The following is a 20,533-nucleotide window of genomic DNA, read 5'->3' as shown; positions in this document are numbered from 1 at the left end:
AGCATCTTGCGTGTTTCGTAATTTTCTGTTTCAAGAATTTCACCATTAGATATTATCGATCGACTTACAAATGATGAGTAGAATCGACGGATGCTCTTCGCCACCTTCGTATTTGCCGCTGACGAACAGGAACCATTCCCACGGATCCACTCTGAGCCCATACCTACGGTAGGACAAAAGAAAAAAGTATGTAAACACTTCGGGAAGAAAAAAAATGAAGGAACGCACTGTTCGTTATTATCATCCCGCTGTCACCCTTGTAGTTTTATCTACGAAGTCACGTGACGCGAGTGTCTACATCGCGATACGGGTCGAGGGGCAAAGGCGTCGTTATTAACGTCCGTTTTCGGTGCGATGCTTCTCACGGGTCCTTGAAGAAAGAAGATTCGAGACACGAAAAAGGGAAGAGCGAGGAGTAAGCGAAATAAAAAGTCACAGGCCCCTTGATCCCTTTGTTCTTCGGGCAAATAATAAACGACGCCCTACGCTCGCTTCTAAAATTTAAAAGAGGGCGATGGACACGGAGGGAGCAGAAATGGAAAACGATCCTCTTCCTCTCTATTCCAACCCTATACCATCCCTTGTCGTGTAGCAATCTCGCGGATAAATAAATCGACGTCAGCGAGATTCGATTATGGAAAAACTAGCTGATTCCTCTCTCGATCCGTGTAAATCCTGTAAATCGTCGTTCCACTGTCTATTAAACATACTTTCATCCAAAAGAAAAACGACTCGCCAGTTCACAGTACATCGAGCTCCGCCCCGTGACCAATTTTTATAGCTCTATATCGACGAGATTTATCGTGCGCCATCGTATCAATCCGAGCCATCAGAAACGTTTGTTGCACACGACCGCCGGCGATCATGGAAGACAAACGAACTACATTCGTGGTCGGCTAGCGAAGGAGAAAAAAAAAAAATAGAGCCGAAAGGTTAACCGACACTAATGGCTTCAGGTCGAACGCGTCGGCTAACGATGATGAACGAGGCTTATAGGTGAAGTAATTAAAGTATTTGAAGTGGGCGCGGTTCGACATGGGGCCACGATATTTATTGGGACGCGATCGCTGGCCTATTTCGTTCTTTTTTTCTCCATGTACGTCCACAACCACTCCTTTTCCACACCCCAAAAGCGTCATGCCGCTTTTTGTCAGCACAAACGCAATCAGTCACGTTGACGCAGGCAACTATAATTGAAGAGCGAGCTGGAAAAATCAAACGTTTATAATTGATAGCTACTGTGCGTACTCCATGTACGGTGGCGAGCCGAAAGTGATTCGAAAGGGAACATCAATCCTCTTATATTACCATCCGGTAAATCACTGGTCGGATAGAATGCCGCGTGTATCTTTGTGCAGTTTCACCGATTGAATTGTTAAACACTTTGCTGGACCACGAAAAAAATCGATACACGTCACCGTCTATCTAGGATTGACCGTGGTAATACGAGTTAATTCCTATCGGCGATGTGAATGAAACATACAAAGCCGTGAAGGCAACGAGACATCGAAAAGCGCTTTACCGATGTTGCGAGAGAAAGGATGACGCGGCATGGAAACGAGGTATTTTGTTTTTCGAAACCAATGGACAACATGTAATATAAATATCTTGATTTCAATCGTAATATTTCCCCGCCGCTTTTTTGACACGATATGGAGTCGTATGAAAATTGTATGAATTATTCAAACGTTAATCTCCGATGCTTTATTGGAGACTGGTTTGCGGAAATTGTAAAATAAACTTACCGCAAGTTATAACAAAAATATCCGCTTTCATACTATGGAAGCTAGTTACGATAAAACACGAAGCTTGTCATTAGGGATACATTCATGTGCTAAGAAAAGGGCACGGTTAAAAGAGCGTTACGATAACTCTCATTTTCATCAGTCTTCATTCACCACGGTTTCTAAATTACCTATCAATTTTTTCAAGCATATTCTTTACTTGGGGAGTAGGACTAGCTTCTAATACGAGCGTTTGTTGTCACAGGAAAATGTAATTTGCGTCACACTACTATTCTCGTTGCGTTGTGCCTCAATTATTTATCTTATCAATGTCATCAACATACGCAATAGACATTGAAAAGAAACATAGTCAGAGAAAAATAAGCTCACTCTATATATAAATATGCCATTTTTATTGGACAAGTCATGCTTGATAAAAAACAATCGATAACTCTGGCAATCAAAACTAATATAAATTTATGAGAAAATCGTTGAACGATAGCTCTATCTCCTATCTGATAAAGGCTAGCCCATCGCCGCTCGCGTTCATCCCTCGTCGTTACAACACAAACGTAAAACTGACAGTACGTACAAAAATTCCAATCGACTGTCTCGGCTTTAGAGGCGTGGAAGTGTACGTTTCCGGCTTAAAAGTTTATTGGATTTATCAAAAATACGATGATCGGTGGTTGTTTACTCCAGATAAGCCTGATAAAGTAACCGAAACAACATGAACCCGAGGAGATATCCGAACCATCGAAATTCATCGATCTAAGGCGTGAGTAGGAACGATATTAAATTTCTTTTGCCGAACGAGAATAGCCGTTCTGATCTGGGCGCACCCGTTAAATCCGCGCCCGTTCTTTGCTCGTCGAAGTTCGTTAATACAGCGTCACGATAAAATCCCCAATTCCACGTCGATCCAGAAGAAGAACGGAGATGGATAAAGAAGGTGATGGAGAAAAGAGTCGTACACTCGTGTCGAGCTAGACAAAGATAGGTAGGAGGAAAGGTAGAAGAGAAAGAGGATGATGGCTGGAGAAGTTTAGATTGAATGAGTTACGACGTTAATATGAAACGTTTTGGTGTAAAAACGCGACCGCGAATGGTTCGCGTTAAATATTAATAAATGAGGTCAGGGATGAGGATGTGGTTTATCTTACACCGGCAGCCGGTGAGCACGTTTACGTTGTTACCTTTTATCGTTGGTCTAAAGAGAGTGGCCGCCTGCCACGACACGGCTCGGTGATTTGATAGTTTACGCGATCGAGCTATAAATGAGCAGGGGCGCATTGACACGCATTAACCAACACGTTCGCGTCCCTATATAAACCGGGGCAGGCAATATTTTTCTCTCCTATCGAAACAGTCGAGACTCCGGTGTAATCGAACGACATGTAAAAAAAGCCTTGGCTGTCTCTCTAGAGAGGCCACTAGCTAGAAAGATCAGTGACCTGTATAGTCGGCCGTGCCATCATTGATACGATTTAAAACCTCGTTTAGGGGTGTAATCCGGTGACCTGGATTTTGTCCGGCAGCGCATGATCATCTAATGGAATTTCAAGTTCATAGTGTAATTGGCGCGATCCGATTACGAGTACAAAGGTTTACCGTGCAATCTGTCAGATTAAATCACTTTCCGTGGGTCGTTAATCGGATTAAAGTGCTGGCGAAATGTGCATGCAACTCGGCGTAAACATCCAACAGTAGTATCGTCAATTAGACTCAAAAGCACGTCGACGACTAGCGATCGACTTGTCAACGAAATTGCGTTCACGATTATTTGTAACGCGCATAGAAATTGATATAATTAAATAAAACGACGGTCCTATTGTAATTAAATTCGACACGAAACACAGGTACAAGCACGAGGATGTAGAACCGTAATCTTTACAGCGCGTAAGTGTTCATTTTTCAAGTTAGTTTGTAGGAACTCTTCGTCGTACAACGCGTACTCAACTTTCACTTAAACGCGTGCTTATTCGTGCATACACATTCACACGGTCACACACCAACACATAAGCGTGCCCATAAACCTGAATAAATCCTCTTAAAACAGACCTAAAGCTACGGACACTTTAGGCCAAACTCTAAAGTAAACTTATTTCTGCAGGATAACGCACTTTGAGCCTTCCTAGTGAGAATGTCGTTCTAAGCTACTTGGAAATAAATCTCATGACGGCAGCACCGCGACCTCCGTTCCCAAAGGATACAGTTGTGGAATCTCCAGGCTCCGATGATTGATTTATGGCGCTGGAATATCGATACACAGGAATTGAGAACGAAGATAGCCGAACGATACGGAAACAGTGCGAAACGGAAGCTATCGCGATGCCGGAAACGACTAATGCCATTTTTTCGCGCTCGGTAATACCGGGCAACGGTACAGTTTCGAGGATTCTCCGACTATAGCTCGAGTAATCCGGATGAACGGTGGACGAGTTTTATTTCTCGGTATGACGTGAATCCTTGCGAAAATCGCGGGCAAAATAGAACGACGGAGATGTGAGCGTGACACGATGAATCCGACTGTCTCTCCACGACGAACCCGATATCGAATCGTCGAAAATTTCCAAAGCCGGACATTGTAATCGTTCCTACGAATATGAAACTCGCCAACGAAGCTTCAAAAAATAATGGCTGAAACTTTATCGCGACTCTATACGCTTTCACGGTTGTTGTTCAAGGGTATTTGTTATCGGCGGACACATCAATGTATTTTTGCTCTTTGCGTTCGCTCTTTCTCGATTTCACGCAGTACTTTTAACAGATACGGCGGAGATTTAAAAAATCACAGGGAAATAGTGCGCGTTCGTTATTCGACAGACGGAGAAGAAGAGCTTTCGCTCGTTTATTTTTCCCTTCGGATAATTTTATAACAAGTTCCGCGGTTTTTATCTCATATTTGCTTTGATCTTTCGTGAATCCATGAATTTCCGCGAGGAATGTTAAATATAGAAGGACGTTCGTCTTATTTCGCCGTTTGATTCCATCTTCACGGTTTCACGAATCGCGTCCTCGTAAACTCGACCCATTAAGAATTGCACGAAGCTTCGTACAGTTCTAGTTTAAGTGCATAAATTATGAGCAGATCGTGGACCTTTCAAAAAGTTTCTCGGACGCCGCTACGAGAAAAGACAAGGGGAGGGATAGAAACTTCGATACCTCTGTCTTTCTATCTCCATGCCTTTCCACGGACTTTTATCGATAGAACCGGAGTCCTTCGCCGAGAGTCTCGATTAATTGAGTTTTCTTCCTACTTTTTTCACTTCGCAGAGAAACGTCCTCCCACTTTCTTACTGTCGTGTCTCTTTCAAGCTCCATCCACCTCCACCCACGTTTCTCCGCGTCGATTAATCTCGATCGCCGTGAAATCGCGTTGCTTGCTTCGCCCTATTCTAGTGACTCGACAAACGAACGCTTTTTCTTGTATCCGTTCCAGGCTTCAACAGATTTCTTACGAATTCAATTATCATGGAACAAGTGGAATTTAAGGAGGCACGGGAAATTCTTTGAATATAGGCGAATGTATCTATCGGCTGAGATGTATTTGAAATAGTCTATGACACAGGTTCGTACTAACGATAACAATTATTACTTGATATTCTTTAATTTTTTTTTCTTTTTTTTTTGTGGAAGTAAATAAGAAAAATATCTCGTCTTGAGCCTAGTTTATCACGATATAGAAGGCTAGCATATTTTGAATCGAATAAACTGCTTCAAACTATTTCAACACTTCCTAGGCAAGTCAGTCTTCCTCGAGAAAGTTGCTCGGACTTCTAGATAGATGGTAATTCGTGGAAGAGGATCACGCAACAACTTTTTAGCTCAATTACATCCTCTTTTTACATCGCTATATGTACAAACGCAATATCTAATGTGTCTGTTAGAAGGATCTTCGCACCCACACCCTTTGTAATCGAAACCTCCCTTTAAAAAGACATCGAAATTGTCTAAAAAGACGCTGTTGTTGATTCAAGAAATAAGGCAACAGTATCAAAGCAGGTCGAAACTTCCTAGAAATTCTACGATCAGAGAATAATTTGCTAAATCGTGTCGACTGTCTCAAGAACAGAACAATTGTCGCTGCTAGTCACGCGTGGAATCATTTCCTGTGTTTGTTCGGAAAGTCTTCAAGTGACCTGCAGCAGCGTTTGTTTTAGAAAACGCTTCGAGACTAGCCCGAGCAATTACGTCGCGAAAGTTTCTTTCGAAAGTTTTTCTGCGCTTAACGAGCGTGATAAATTTCTGTTACGCGCTCCCAGGAGCTAGCGGACCCGAGGCCGAGAGTTTACAACGGCGATAAAAATCTCGTTGAAATTATTCATGGGCCGGGCTTGTACTTCGCCCTTCTCCATTCAACGGCCAGAAAATTGGTAAAGGAGGAGCAGGGGGAGGCAGGTTGTGTCTCTCGCGCGGCGATATCTTTCGTTCGAGATCAGACTCGCGACACGCTGTTAATTTTAATCAATTCGGCAACGAAAGAATCTCCTTTACTCCGTTCATAAATTAATTAATTTTTAGACAGCTCCCACTCTCTTCTCTTGCGGCAAATATCTACATTTTGCAAGATACATCCAGATATGGCGAGTTTCGCGAAAATCGATCCGATAATTCAGTTGAGATTCAACCAGCTCGTAAATACATAGATTCTGCGAAATATAGAAATGCATTTATTGGCAATGTTATTGACATATTAGCGTAGTTGAATTATATTCGCCTTTTCACGTGTTAATTAATACGCACATACGTATTTGTAATAATTTTTATAACGGCGCAAAGGTTTTATCGGGAACATCGATAATGATGTAGTTATCGAAATGGGTTAGACTGTCACGATGACTTTGATTTTCGACAAGAATGACATCAATAGATCCAGCCAGAAATTCTACATTGTGTCCGAATGACAAGGGAAATCTCATTTTTCACTATTGACTTGATTGATCCCTTTTTTGTTTCTACCATACCGCACGAATTTCAGATGAAAAAAAGCTTGGGAAAATCCTTCCAACGTATCTCAAGCTTTGCTTCATCAGTTCGTTGATTAACTAAAATTTATCCGTCGTTCAAAGTTGCCATGCTGTTTAATTAAAATTTAATTTGATATTTTTTCTTTCGTAATTTATTTTTCGTCCTTGTCTCTTTCCCTGGTCTCCGTGACAGTTTGATGAAGTTGTCGTTCCCAGGGATATTTCCCCCTTTATGGTATTATTCGAGGCTCGAGCGAAACCTTTCGCATTTAGGGGCTTTCCTTCGTGTTTTTCACGCCCCATCCCTTGACCAATGGTGTGATCGAGAGGTCTACGCTTCGATAATCCATCTCGCACGTACATTCGAAAAAATACCCCGGGGACATATCGAACGCTCAAGCTTCGGGTATCTTTGCAGCGGATAAAGACATCAGTGTCACGAAATGACACTGGTTTCTTTGATAAATTACGCTCGCAACTACGCGCCACGTAAATTGCTACAAATAATTGAACGTCGAGATTTTCGAGAATCTTCCGCATTCTTCTTGCTCTTTTTATCCATCGTAAATCCTATAAATTACTGACTCTACGATATTACAGGGTAGTATTGCGTCCGGTGTAGTATGAAGTCTAAAATTCTCAACGAATCCGATCACGTGTCGTCCACGATACATTTGATAAGCTAGTGGTTTTATCAAGATTCTCGGTATACACTCACTTTATGAAATTTTCGAGGAGCAATCGGATTCCGCCGATGCCCAACAACAGGAAGCCCCAGTTGACGAATCCCGTGAAGTTGCCGAAGCCCGAGCTCCAGGAGAACAGACTGTCTCTGGGACGATGACATCTGTAAGGAAAAAGAACGGTCCAAGTTAAAAGAAATTCTCATTTCAAATCGATATCATACTCCTCTGGTCCGCGATATAAAGAAGGAGAGGCATCATAGATACATCACTAGAATAAGAATGGAACAATAAAGCCGCTTCCATACCCGTACAGTTATATGCATTTCCATTTCAATTTACGAAGAGGTACACGATTTATGCAACGTATTGAAAACATTTGCTCAAGCTTCTCCTATTTCCTTCTATCCACTCAGTTACTCCATCTTCCTTTTTTTTTCTCCCTTCATCCTTTTCTCTCGGCAAATATATACGATTCGTGATCCATACCACCTGAAACGAATGCTGGTAGAAACGAACAGGCCATGTCAGACAAGAGTATTAAGGACAGTTCTATTTCTGCATCTTCGAAGGAATATCGCTACCATATCTACGCTGTATAATATGGAAGAAATGGTCGGCACATTCGAGATTCCTTCTCACCTACGACATGGAACTTCTATGGCTATTAAGTGGACAATGTTAACAATACACCAGTTCTCCATCTCATGGAATTTCAATGGCATATACAACATCGCGATGAGTGGCAAATACAAAAGCCCGTCATCGCCTTAGGTATCTCTCACGCAGATAATACACAGGGTGAACCTGAGTAATCGGCTTCCACGGACTACTGGTATCATCCCTTCGTGACTGCGAGCGCGACAAGGGCTGACAAGGACCATCATGTAAACTTTTCAAAAGCGTTTTGTCTCGAAGCATAAAGCGTTCAGAGAGACACTTGTTCTTCCTCCGGATAAGACGTGCTTGCCTGAGTGTGAGAATTTAGGGAGACGAAACAAAGCACGAAGAGTTCACGGCGTTGGTTAAAAGTGGAATACATAGGTCTACTCTAACCTATGCCTTAGATAGAAATCATTCGCGAAATTTTCTCTGCCATCAAAAAATAGACTGCTACTCAGTGTTTAAACTTCGATCTTCTTACTGTCCGTCTACCAAGTTCTAACTGGTTTTTACATTAGGACATGATTAAGGTTGAAACTACAACGGCTTCTAAGCCACCATCGCAGGAAGCCACCAGTCTTAAGTATTTACAAGGGAAGATCCTACGAGCAACTCGATCGGAGAGTTCAATCCCCTTGACGTTAAGTCTACCAAATCTCAAAGGAACAATACGATACTGGATAAAACAAAATGAAAAAGTGGTACAGTGGCGTAGAAGTTGCACCGTGAACGTAATGCCGCGATTAAGCCACGAAAGATTAAAGACAGCGAAAGGAAGTCTTTCCTGAAATACTGCGCCGTTTGTCCCTCGTAATTACCTGACAGAAGTCCCTTATTTCCAGCAACTATGTGCATTTAATGTGATCGTTTAACCTGGCCGCTGTCTCGAGTAAATCCTAACTATTACTCTGAATTTATGGCAGATCGTGGTAATTAATAGAGCCGCGATAAAGCCAACAGAGTCGGCCGGAGAGCCGCACAGGAAGAGCTATCTCACACTTCTGATACTGGCCACGGCCTGCATGGCAGGATGCAGACGTGTCACCGAGAACTTCCATATGCATGAGTGCTACTGTACTGGGTGTTCAAAGTGTCGCGACCAACTTGCTCTGAACAATAGGGCCAGAGCAATAAAAGCGTAAACGGTCTTTCGAGTACTTGCATATGGTTAAGGTGTACCACAGGGACCTATACGCGTTCGCACGAGTTGAGATCTTAAGTGGTCTAACAACTGTTACATCGTCTTTTCATTCTGACGAAATAATTCGGTGTAAACACGGCGTGATTACGATCGTGTTTAATATTTATGAAGGTTGCTCGTTTCTCTGCGAAATATCTTTTAATAAACTTGGAAAGAAGTCATCTCATATCCGCTAGAGAAGAATAGTTTGCAACTCGCTGTTTCGGAAGAATCTCTTTGCTCGGAGAATTCCTTTAGAATTGAAATAATCGTAAACCTTTGTTTTATAAAATTCCACTGACGACTGGCGAGAGGAAGGGCAATGTTTCGGAGCACAGAGTCGCGATATCAGTTAGAAACAATGTATTTCCGCGAGGCTGAAGACGATCCACCCAATGACCCCTGACAAGAAGGCACAAGTTACCGTCTACTTTTCAAAGTTTTCGGGTACTCGGCATACTGCTTTTGGACCGGCATCTCTGTTTCTTACTGCTAAAAGGAAGGGGACTTCTTTCGTGTAGATGCGAAAAAACGGTCGCTCCCATGGTGAGAAAGTTCGCGACACGGCAGTTTTCAACACGACTCGTCGATGGCGCGTGTTATAAGCCCCTCGATTATTGATGTCGTAAAACGAGGCGGCAAACTTTTTGCCCGTAGGCATTCGATAACAAGAGACACCCCTCGTTCGCTGTAACGCAAAAACACGGTTTAATTTTCGTGAAAATAATCTTGGTAGACTCGTTTACGAGAAAACGTAACAAGAATCGTTCCCTCCCTTGCCGTATATATCAAGTTCACGGAATGATGTCATTAAGATTCATTCGTGTCCGATTTAGTTTTTTGTTGGAAAATGACGGACTATATGGATGTATCTTTCGATATCAAAAGGAAAAATCAGTTACGAACGAATTAACAGCAGAGTCATATAATAAAGAAGAATTGCAAACATAAAGTCAACTACCGAAAAATACCTTATGTGGCAGTGAATATTTTAGTGTTCACTTTTTATCGAGAAATCTGAAATATTTTACGCAGTACTAAAAATTACTGCGTTGCTTAATGTATTAATTTAAAAGTTCACTGTATCATAAATATAATCCTACTTATTTTCACGTCACGAAACATGTAAATGGAAGCGTATAAAAATCACGTTACCAGGCTCGACGTTATTGTGACCGCTAATTAAAAAATGTGGCCGATCGTTGTTTCCCACGTTAGACAAGTCGACGCGGGAACAATCTTCCATCCACCAGACACGCTGTATGCGAGCGTGAAAACGTGAATGGAAAGGGAAGGGAATAATCGGCGCATACCAGTAGCACGAAACGGAATAAAGAACGGTAACGTATTTTTGCATGGTGCACCGAAACGAAATAGCGAACGATGTTTTGGTATAATTACCCAACCGTGCGATCGAACCGAGTAATATGGTTTAGTCTGGAAAAGTTTTTGTAAACTGGCCGATCTACGCGGACTGTCCAAAAATCCGGATCATTCCGACTACCCTCGATTTTCCATTTGTTCATTTCAGTTCGTTAATTTTCCATTTGTCCGCGGTAAACTCTCTCAAAAACACATGAAGATCGATATTTAAAAATGCGTAAAACTCCATTAAGTCTCTGGCTTGTTCGAAACTAACCGTATTTCGTCTCTAAACAGAGAAAGTCTAATTCGAAAACCTGACCTATGAACGGGCGTATCGTTAGTTAATTACACGCTCATTAAAATTATCGATACTGATAACGAAGCGCGACGTGCTCCGTGGTCCCGCAGTGCCAACCTGAGTAATTGTAGTTCTATCCACGTAATTAATATTCGAAACGGCGTATACTGGTAACATTTTATTGCTCGGTGAATTATGCGCACGTTTTGCACGCACCAAAATCCATATTTGACGCACGGCGAATCGTAAAGTTAATACGAACGTCTGACGCAACCAAAATGCCATTATACCGGGAGATACGCGTCGTCACGATCCAAGTCATGCTTATCCGGCCGCTCATAATTCGTTTCACGATAAGGGACAAGGTCCAACGGCCATTATCTAAACCGCACAAGTCCATGAAAAGTATATTACACGCTGTCAACATTCGTGGTGGTTTCTATTATACGACCGGAATTGAAAGGCTGCCAGTAGATTGTCGGTCGGTTATAGGACAATTTCGAAATTAATAATTCGATAAGAAGATCTTTCCAAATCTCTAGAAATGATACTCACTGTTTTAAAGTATCATTTTCGCTTAATCAACTAAACAAGATACAGGCTACAGATACGGACTTGAAAATAATTTTGAAACAACGGAAGAAAATCACAAACTTTTCATTTTCATTTTTATCGCAATTTACAAATTCTACTAACTTTATCGGGAAGCTTGACGTTATCAATTCGTTATAGGTATCGTCTTCAAATAACTGTTCGGTATCCATAAAAGATGTTTCGATCGAGTCTATTTTTCAACTCTAGTTCAATAAGGTTTCTATATTTTTATCTCGCAAACTATGAATGAACCAGCATCGATACAGCTACTCTACGTGTCGCAAGAAACCGGTAGGTAACACTTGATGCGATGCCGAAATGCGAGAGACGAGGGGAAAGACGAGCACCCACAAAAGGGAGCACGGCACTCGCGTTTCTCTTTCATCCCCTTAGCTGTTCCTCGAATCTCAAGTCAGTCTCATCGGATACGGAAGTGGGGAAGCCGTTGTACATACAAGAGCGGACACGAAGATGAGAGGAGGGTGGGTAAAAAAGGACGGAGACGAAAGGGCGTAGAATGGCAGAACGGGGCAGCAGGTTCATAGGATTCCCGTATCTGCCTTGCGAATCTTCCTGACACCGGAACCCTCGTGAATATTTAAACGATAGACGGATATACATATATTACCCGTGTAATGAGGGAGGAAAACTTGCCGCTCAGCCAGCCGCCACCGGCGAATCGGGAGCAAACGAAAGAGAACGGGCAGTAGCAGGAACAGTAGAGGGTAGAAGAATACTCTAAATGATTCATGAAGGAAAATTAAATGGCGCCTTAAACAGATCTTCTTCCTAGCCCGGTTTTCGTTCACCTCGTCTTCCTTCTGTTCGTCGTCCTGTTCTTCTTCCAAGTTGGAAGCACACTGGAATCGATTACCAGGAGCCACGGTATTCCGTCTTTCTCGCCCCCTGTCTGTCTGTCGGTTCCGTCCGCATGTCTGTCTGCCTGTTTTATTGTCCCCCATCCTTTCACCGCGACATCCCTAACTTTCGCCGTTGCATTCCTTTCGTTCACGATCCCCGAGGTTCATCAGGGTTCCCCCCTTGCCTGTTGTAAGAAGACAGCCTCGTTGTTGGAAATATAAATCCTTGTTCGACAAGGGTAAAGTCCAAGTTAGGAACGTTTAGACTTTGAAGAGAATTCTCTTCTCTTGGCTACTTGGATTGAATTTTTCCACATTCCGCTATTTTTATTGCGATAATGTCAATAAATTTTCGCTGGGAAATTTAGATACGGCTTTTAACTGGATCTATTTCAATACCACGATATTTCCTGCCTAACATTTGGAGAGCAGCGAAATACCATTTTAATTCTAGTTAAAGCGATTCGTTTATTTTAGCCGTTTTCAATAATCGATTTTGACAAGTAGATTCCGTGAATGAATGAATTCCAGGGACGAATGAATCGCGGCCGGTGATGTGGATCGTGCGGGGCAACACCGAATCCAGCCTCAAAAACCGCAATCGTCTTCGTGCCTAATCCACCAACGCTCGTTCAGTCCCTTTCTGTCGACGTAATCGCTTTCCATTGTTCTTCCGGCTGATTTCACGCGCGAGATTCGACACCAACGCCGCAATCTTCCGCGAAGAAAAGAGCCGTACGATGAAAAGGGAGGAAACAAGAGGAAACTAGAAAGCGACGGCCGGATTGACAGCACAATACCGTTAATCCTCATTCGTTTCGAAGTCGTGTCAGCCGAAACGGTGGCGCGTCGTCCAGTCCGTCCGATGACGAAGATTAAAAAGTTTTTGCCTGACTAGACGAATCTTCAAAAAGAAAAAAAAAAAAGACGGAATCAAACGTCGAAACAACTGGTAGATAACAAATAATGCATTTTCTAGGAAGGAAATAAGAAAGCGAGGAAAACTTCGAAAATAACGAGATTCAAGTATCGCTAGATACTGGTGCTTTTTCAACACCCCACGCTGCAAGCTACGAAAAGGAGGTGTTAGTTCGAACACGAAGGCTTGTGATAATGATACGAAGCCTGGGGATGGGGATGATGAATGTGCATGAGCGGCAAATTAAAATCCTCGAGGAAAATCTTGCGCATTCCCTTCGCGAGCCGTTCAATACCGTAACACCGAATGATTATTTCCATGTACATACACATGCACATATCGAGGAGAGAGAAGGCAAAAGAATGTCCGCGAAATGATCACCAACCTGCTCTCCTTCTGCTTCCTCGAAGTTGTTATCGATTCGAATATCGAGCCTAGGGACTGGATAAGAGCAGTCCAGCGGTTGGAAATACTGCAGAAATATTAGCAAATAGTAAGTGAGAACGTACCGATAACATCCGAGAAGGGGCCGCGATATATACGAGAAAAAGATGGGGAGGAAAATAGCTGGGATATCATTGTTATCCGCCTCTCATTCGACTATACATTAGCGAATGATTATTGCCCTTCAGCAATAGCATGTCATTTCAGGGCACAGGCAGACATATTGGAAAATGTTCATACTGGACGTTAATGGCATTCTTTGCCGTCTAACTATATAACGTGTAATTACAGGCCGTGTCACTGCGAGAATAACAAACTTTTTTGCTTTGAAATGGACGTTGTTGGGTGAATATTTTACGGATAGGCACTGGCTCTACCACCAGAGCGGAAGTCGTCGGGGATTAAATTCAATTTACGAGTAAACACATGCGAGCTGGATGTTCGCATCGAAGGATCGTGCAAACGGAAACTTTAAAATCAATCTGGAATTGAAAGATCGTGCAAGCCAGACATAGCTTTCCGTGTGAATTCCTTCGACCAAAGGGTTTGATCATTCGATATTCACCGCGTCCAACGAACCCAAACGCGCTCGCGCCTAATTGCAAAGTTGGCGAAAACAAGAAGTATCTGGCAAACACGGAACGGGTAAATACAGTAGGGCTCGTTTGTTTAAGAGACGGAGGAGTGGTGTGCCATCTCTGATTCTCCGGCATAATGGACGATCTCGGGCAAGAAGCGAGGGAGGAGGTGGAGGAGGAGTGCGAAGATGGGGAGAAGAAACAACTAAAGGTAGAAAGGTGTTCCTTCGCGGAGAGCAAAAGTAAGAGAGAAAAAAAAGAAAAGAGACTTGTTTGCAGGTCATTATAGCTTGTCAAAGGGGCAAGAGAAGATTTCCCTGTGTTTTCGGTAGCTGACCTCTCGCTAATAAAACAGAACTTGCCGGAAGGATGTGTTCTGAAATAAAGCGCCTCTGGCATCATCAACCTTCGCCAGTGTTCGTCTCGTTTCGCTAATTAACGTCCGCTTGCACGAGATGATAACTCCATCTAAAGTGACTACGTTTATTTCTTTTGGTCTCCTTTTACTTCTTTTCTTTTTTTCTTTCTTTTTTTTTTAGCGGAGCCTTGTTCGCAACATTTTTCCCGCCAGTCTCATAGCGTCTGTAAAATCCAAAGAGAAAGCCTCGTGAATTTTCTTTTAGTCTTAACGCTCCTCCAGATTTAATCCTGTTTTTAACGCATTAATTTTTGATCGTGCGCTCGATTAGACCGTGGACTTGATTAAATTTTTTTCCACGGCGGATAGATATTAAAGCCACACGCGCGCGCGAAACTTCATAAATCTGAACAAATGGAATTTGCCCACTGCTCTGGCTTCTCCAGCCGCCGACCATCCTCCCTTTTTGTTTACGGAGAAATATTAACGCGAGTTATAGCTTTCCCTCGGTACTTTCACGAATGCTCGAGGATTCTTTGATTAGCGATTCTGATTGCAGGAACGCGGCAGGTCGCGGAATCTACGTTTTGAATTGGATACGCCGTAAACCGATCATGAATTTATGATACTTCATTGCTCGCGGGAACGCGTACGAATTCACGAAAGTATTTCCGCGATATATCCCGGTTATCCTGCACTCCTCGTCTACCGCCGCCTCTTTTCTCTATCACAATATGCTTCTACCTCGTCACTGAAATTAACATTTTAATTAAGAGCATGCTAGAGCAAACGCGCTGCCAACCATTCTATAGTAGATATTAACCTCGTCAGCTATTTTAGAAGACGTTACGAAAAAGCTTGGGAGGCAAAAGTTCAAATTAATATATACGTTACGATTCTCATTGAAACAAGATATGCCATATCTTGATTAGCTTTATTCAGAGATTAATTCCTTCAGCCTTGAATTATAAAGCTCATGTTATGTAACTAACTCGCAGTTTAAACGACTCATTGTCGCTCGTATAAATAGCATTCGATGGAAAAGCAAGAAAAGGGGAATAATTAATTACGGCATGCTTATCGCGTAAAAAAAGTGGACAGGAGATTGTTAATTACTATGAACAGAAGTGTGCGGTTTGTTCCAAGCGCACCTATGGGAATTATTCCGTAATTCGTACAAAGAGAATTCACAGCACTCTGTTGTTCCGATTCGCATTACCCAATGTGCACAGCGATACTGTGTGACCCAACCGGACGCGGTTTTTGAGCGTTTGATTTGTTAATTAATAGAAACCGTTTGCGACTGCATTCTATTACAAGCAACATAACATTCGATATTGAACGAGGCTGCATTGCCGTTTTAATTACGTATAAAATAAGATTATAAAATGTTTGCAGCCTTGAAATTATGATACTAGAGAATTGTGTAAATTAACATACTATATTCTATATATACAATATTATTTTGTAATTTCTAATTTACACAATATGTTAAATACATTTGTATTTACACGTAATTTATCGTATGAATATTATCTTGATTAGTATTGATTTTTTAAGCGTATCTATTATCATAATTAATTCCAACGAATAGAACAGGAAATGTAGCAGTAAAATTTACGCGTGTATGTTAATACTGCGCTTTGCTATAAAATACCATCAAGTCCGCACACGAACAACTTTCTGTTTGTGTAACCGAAGCGAGCCACGATTAAGCCTGATATATTGCTATTTATATATCAGCAAAGTCTAATCTAATAGCGTGCAAATATATCTTAAGACAATTCAGTGCATAAACCAACAACGTTATCGGCTAAACATGATAGAATTCCGTGTACATACAATCTTCTGAGCGAAGAAAAGCAAGCATTATTTCAGGATTATTAACGACATTAAGTCGCCATTAGAATATTCTGCGTTTTTCTTGCAATCTACGACATGTAGGATAATTTACAATTGCATATTGAAATCTCGAGAATTGCCTTAATTACTTTAAATTCGTTCTAAACGCGTGAGTATCGAATGAATTATCATAACAAAACAGATATCGAATAATATATTCTTATCGTTCAATACTGTCGTATTAAGTCATAAAACGGAATTAAACGATCAGATGACTAAACGTCACTACGATATTTTCTTCAATTCGTTAAAACTCGAGAAGCAAACGCCTGAAGTATTGACACACAATTACGATTCGTTCGGCGTAAAACGGACAAGGCTTGATTTATTACAAAATGCAAGGAACGAGGAAAAAATATGTAGTCGGATTAAAATTGGTCGATCAACACGTTCCGAAACGCGTTCATTACTTATTTCAGACGTCTAACGAGATCTTATTGATCGTAAAGTTAGGACAGTTAATTGTCATTCACTTTGCTTGAACTTTAAATGAAGCTTCAGCCGAGGTTCCCATTGTTTTCGAGCATGAAGCTCGAGTATCACTGTCGGTTATCGCGAACCTGGCATCGAGATAAGTTTCCCTGTTGCAAAGGAATGGGGACTGACGCATAAGCGTGGGGAGAGCGAAACTCAATAATTATGCCATAGCTAGAGAACGAATTATCTAGCTGTGTTTTCTTGACGTGCAGTTCCATTAGAAGAGGCGAACGGCTCGTTAAGAAAGTTTTCATTTCCACGACGTGCACTCAAGACTGCATTCGATTGTCTGTCCTCGTGTTCGTTCTAGTGAATGAACTTTAAACAGCTTATTCCCACCTCCAACTTTGTTTCTGAAATCATCCACGTCACTGCAAATATTGACTATCGCGTTATTCACTTTCCTAAAACCAGTCCTTAATTTGTCGATGTTTAAACTGGTAACTTTGGAAACGAGATTTGTCTTCGATTTCTACACTAGGTATTCCAAGATATTCCATATTTCTATGCAGACATTCTTCGATAATAATACGGTTCAGACGTTACGGTGTTGGTCGCTACTTCTACTTTCTATCGGATTAGGTGCATGAATGAAATCAAACAATTACTTGTCAACGTAAATATATACTACGTCTAAGACGTTAGGTGAACCTTAACCCTGTCCCAAATGATAAAATTTTATCTTATCGTCTCTTCAATAGTAGTGAAATATAGAGTTTATATCAATAAAAATTTGTACGACTTAAGTTACAAATCTAATGTTTAAATAGCGAAAACTAATTTTCAATTGATGTAACGCTAGCCTTAAAAGGATATAATATTTTTATTGTTTTTTATTACTTATTATTTATTCTATATTTAAAAACAGCACGACTCTGCCATAAGCGTAAATAAGGTCTGATCGCGATTGGATAGAAGAGAGGTGTTTTATCGTTAACCTGAGTCATTTCAGATCACTTATAGAACAGATTAATTAACGAAGGACGTGGGAAATGTTATAAAACGAACTATAGGAAATGTATGCGCACTACACTACCGACTGACCTCCGCATCGATTATGATGTGCGACAGAACGGTGTGGAGGAACGTATGCTAAAACGAGAAAAGGAATGCAGCGTTCGAAGGAGGGGATCGTGAATTCACAGTTGTGCACGATCAGAAACGAAACGCGCATGCGTATTGTTTCGTAAAGTTGTCTGTTACGTTGGAGCAACTCGAGAGGATCAGAAAATTTTGTGTAACTGTGTTCTCGTCGACGTTGATCATTGTCTTCTCGGCGATACTCCTTTACCGACAGTTTCAAACGATCATCGGAAGAAACGACAAAGTGTATACGTGAACCGTAACAGAAATCGACTTCTGGTTCGTTTACACTTGAGATTGTTTACAGTCGTGTATAACAAAAATGGAAGACTCACGGTTTGTCAGGCTGTGATTTACGTGCCAACATTTCCGCTTTTTGGATCTCCTCGGCCCGTGTCACGCTTTTCGTCCTCCTTAACCTCACCTTCGTGTCGTTTTCATGCTCTATCGTCATGTTGGTACTCTGCGACGAGGAACAAGCACCACACGCGCTCTATGCTGTGCAGGGATTCACACACAATCGCACACAAACTCACACAAACTCACACGCGCGCAATTAACTCGGTGAGCCGACTCACACTTCGCGTTTACACTAAGAGGGAAAGAAGCGAAACCGGAAAAAGACTGATCGAAACTAAACGTTTACTTTCACTGATGACGCGATAGACCTGATAGGGATTTACAGATCGAACTGTAAGATCCTATAGCTCCACCTGGTCTGTTTCACCTGCAAAGTGTCGATATAGCTAGACCGGTATACTTAATCTCTGGCGTTTTTATATAGGCAGACCACACACGCGATCGTGTTTACGAATAGACAGTCACGGTGATACTACCGGCTTTCATTGGTCTTCTCGGTCCGTTATGTATTTATCTTTGTCTCCTATAGATAACAAGTAGTAGTAACTGCGCTTTTTCATAGGACCATTTCTCGATCACGTTCTCTAATTTGTATGTATTTTTTAATATAGAGGGCATCAGTGTTTTGTTTTTTTCGGCGCGTTATACAAGCTCCTTCCAATTTGTTTTCTCATGGTGGGTTATACAAGTTTTTCACAATTTGTATTACCTGTATTACGGCAAAATAAAAGACGAATGTTTTGAGTAAAAAAAAAAATAAATAATATGCAGACCTCTTTTTTTGCCTTGGCTGATTATTATCATATAGCTTGGTAGAAGAAAGATATTAAATAAACAATACGATTAACTAAGATGAATTTGAAGTGACTAACAGGAAAAGTAAACATACCATGGAATGACGTACTATAAATTCTTCTTACATGATTAACCAGTTGTAGTGTAATACTTCGTAGTGTCTGTAATGTCTCGTACATAAAAGGCCGTGTGCAATTCGAAAATTATATTTGCAAATCATTCTGCCACGATCTGTCGTTCTTAAAAAATTAATGTCTGTTTTTAAAAACGGACTACACCATAAATGGACCGTGCTGAACGTATTTATATTCTAGCTGGCTTGCATCAACTAGATGGTCAGGATCATCCTTCTCAAAAGCTAGACAGTTTATACAAAATGCTTTGCCAGCTTTTGCTTTATCAGATTGCCGTAGCTGCTTTGTCACGAACAATTACCTCGTTGTCAGTTGTAGCACGATTCATTAAACATACTGTGTAATTGTGTCCTGACTGCGCTATGTAATTTAACTTCTTCAAGGTTGTAACTTTAAACGCAAACGCGCTCAAGCAGCTTCACAAATGTTCCCCTTTCTCCGGTTCTCGCCGGTGAAAGAAGCTGCTCTTACCGGCTCATGACGTTTAAGACGCGAACTTGACACGAATAATTAGGTAATTACTTATAATCTTTAGAGAAAATCTCGAGGGCTTAAACGTCAGATGAACGCGCGCACGCTCTGGACGCGTCCATTTTTGCAGTCGTTCGGATAACAGCGAGTATAGTCCGCAATTAAAATGGATAATTACCGTGTATCGTAATCCGGCTTTACGGGTTGAAACTTCGTATTTTACAGTGGTAGTTACAATTTGATGGCATTTTTGTTCCTCTGTTTCTCGTAATAAAACGTAATTCCCTCACCTGTGTTTTCACAATCGAATAAGGAAACCAATGATGTATCGTTCGTTGCTTCCTTTGAATATTCTGAAATTGAGTATTTTAAATGAGAAAAGATATATATACAATATGTACAAAGCGAATAATTGAGAGAGAGGGATTTTACATTAAATATGCTCTGTCAGAAACACGATGGCTTAATTACAATTCGATTTAGATTCGTTAATACATGTACATATTTTCAAATTATCAAAGAAAATTTTAATTGTTGATAAAATAACATTTATTTTTGTTCTTACTCGCTCACTACTGTCTTTCCACGAGTATCATTTCCACAAATATAATATCACCATGGAAAATCGTTAAGAATGATTTAATGAAATTTATCCGTGTTCACGCGGTAATTATC

At 41.3% G+C, this 20,533-nt stretch overlaps 1 protein-coding gene across 1 annotated transcript in view; it reads right to left on the bottom strand.

Moving 5' to 3' along the window:
- Positions 1-19,028, bottom strand: part of LOC132911328 (diacylglycerol O-acyltransferase 1) — an 89,244-nt gene extending 70,216 nt beyond the window's left edge. Inside the window, exons 1-3 of the mRNA XM_060967937.1 lie at positions 18,434-19,028; positions 7,413-7,541; positions 69-163 (exon numbers count right to left, since the gene is read on the bottom strand). Coding sequence (XP_060823920.1) covers positions 69-163; positions 7,413-7,541; positions 18,434-18,552 — 343 coding nt within the window. The 5' untranslated portion in view covers positions 18,553-19,028. The remainder of the gene's footprint in view (positions 1-68; positions 164-7,412; positions 7,542-18,433) is intronic.
- Positions 19,029-20,533: the final 1,505 nt, after the last annotated feature.

Source organism: Bombus pascuorum, chromosome 10, assembly GCF_905332965.1.
Source record: "Bombus pascuorum chromosome 10, iyBomPasc1.1, whole genome shotgun sequence".
Lineage (NCBI taxonomy): Eukaryota > Metazoa > Arthropoda > Insecta > Hymenoptera > Apidae > Bombus > Bombus pascuorum.
Note: the sequence above shows the minus strand (reverse complement) of the source record. Positions and strands in the feature narration are given on the sequence as shown.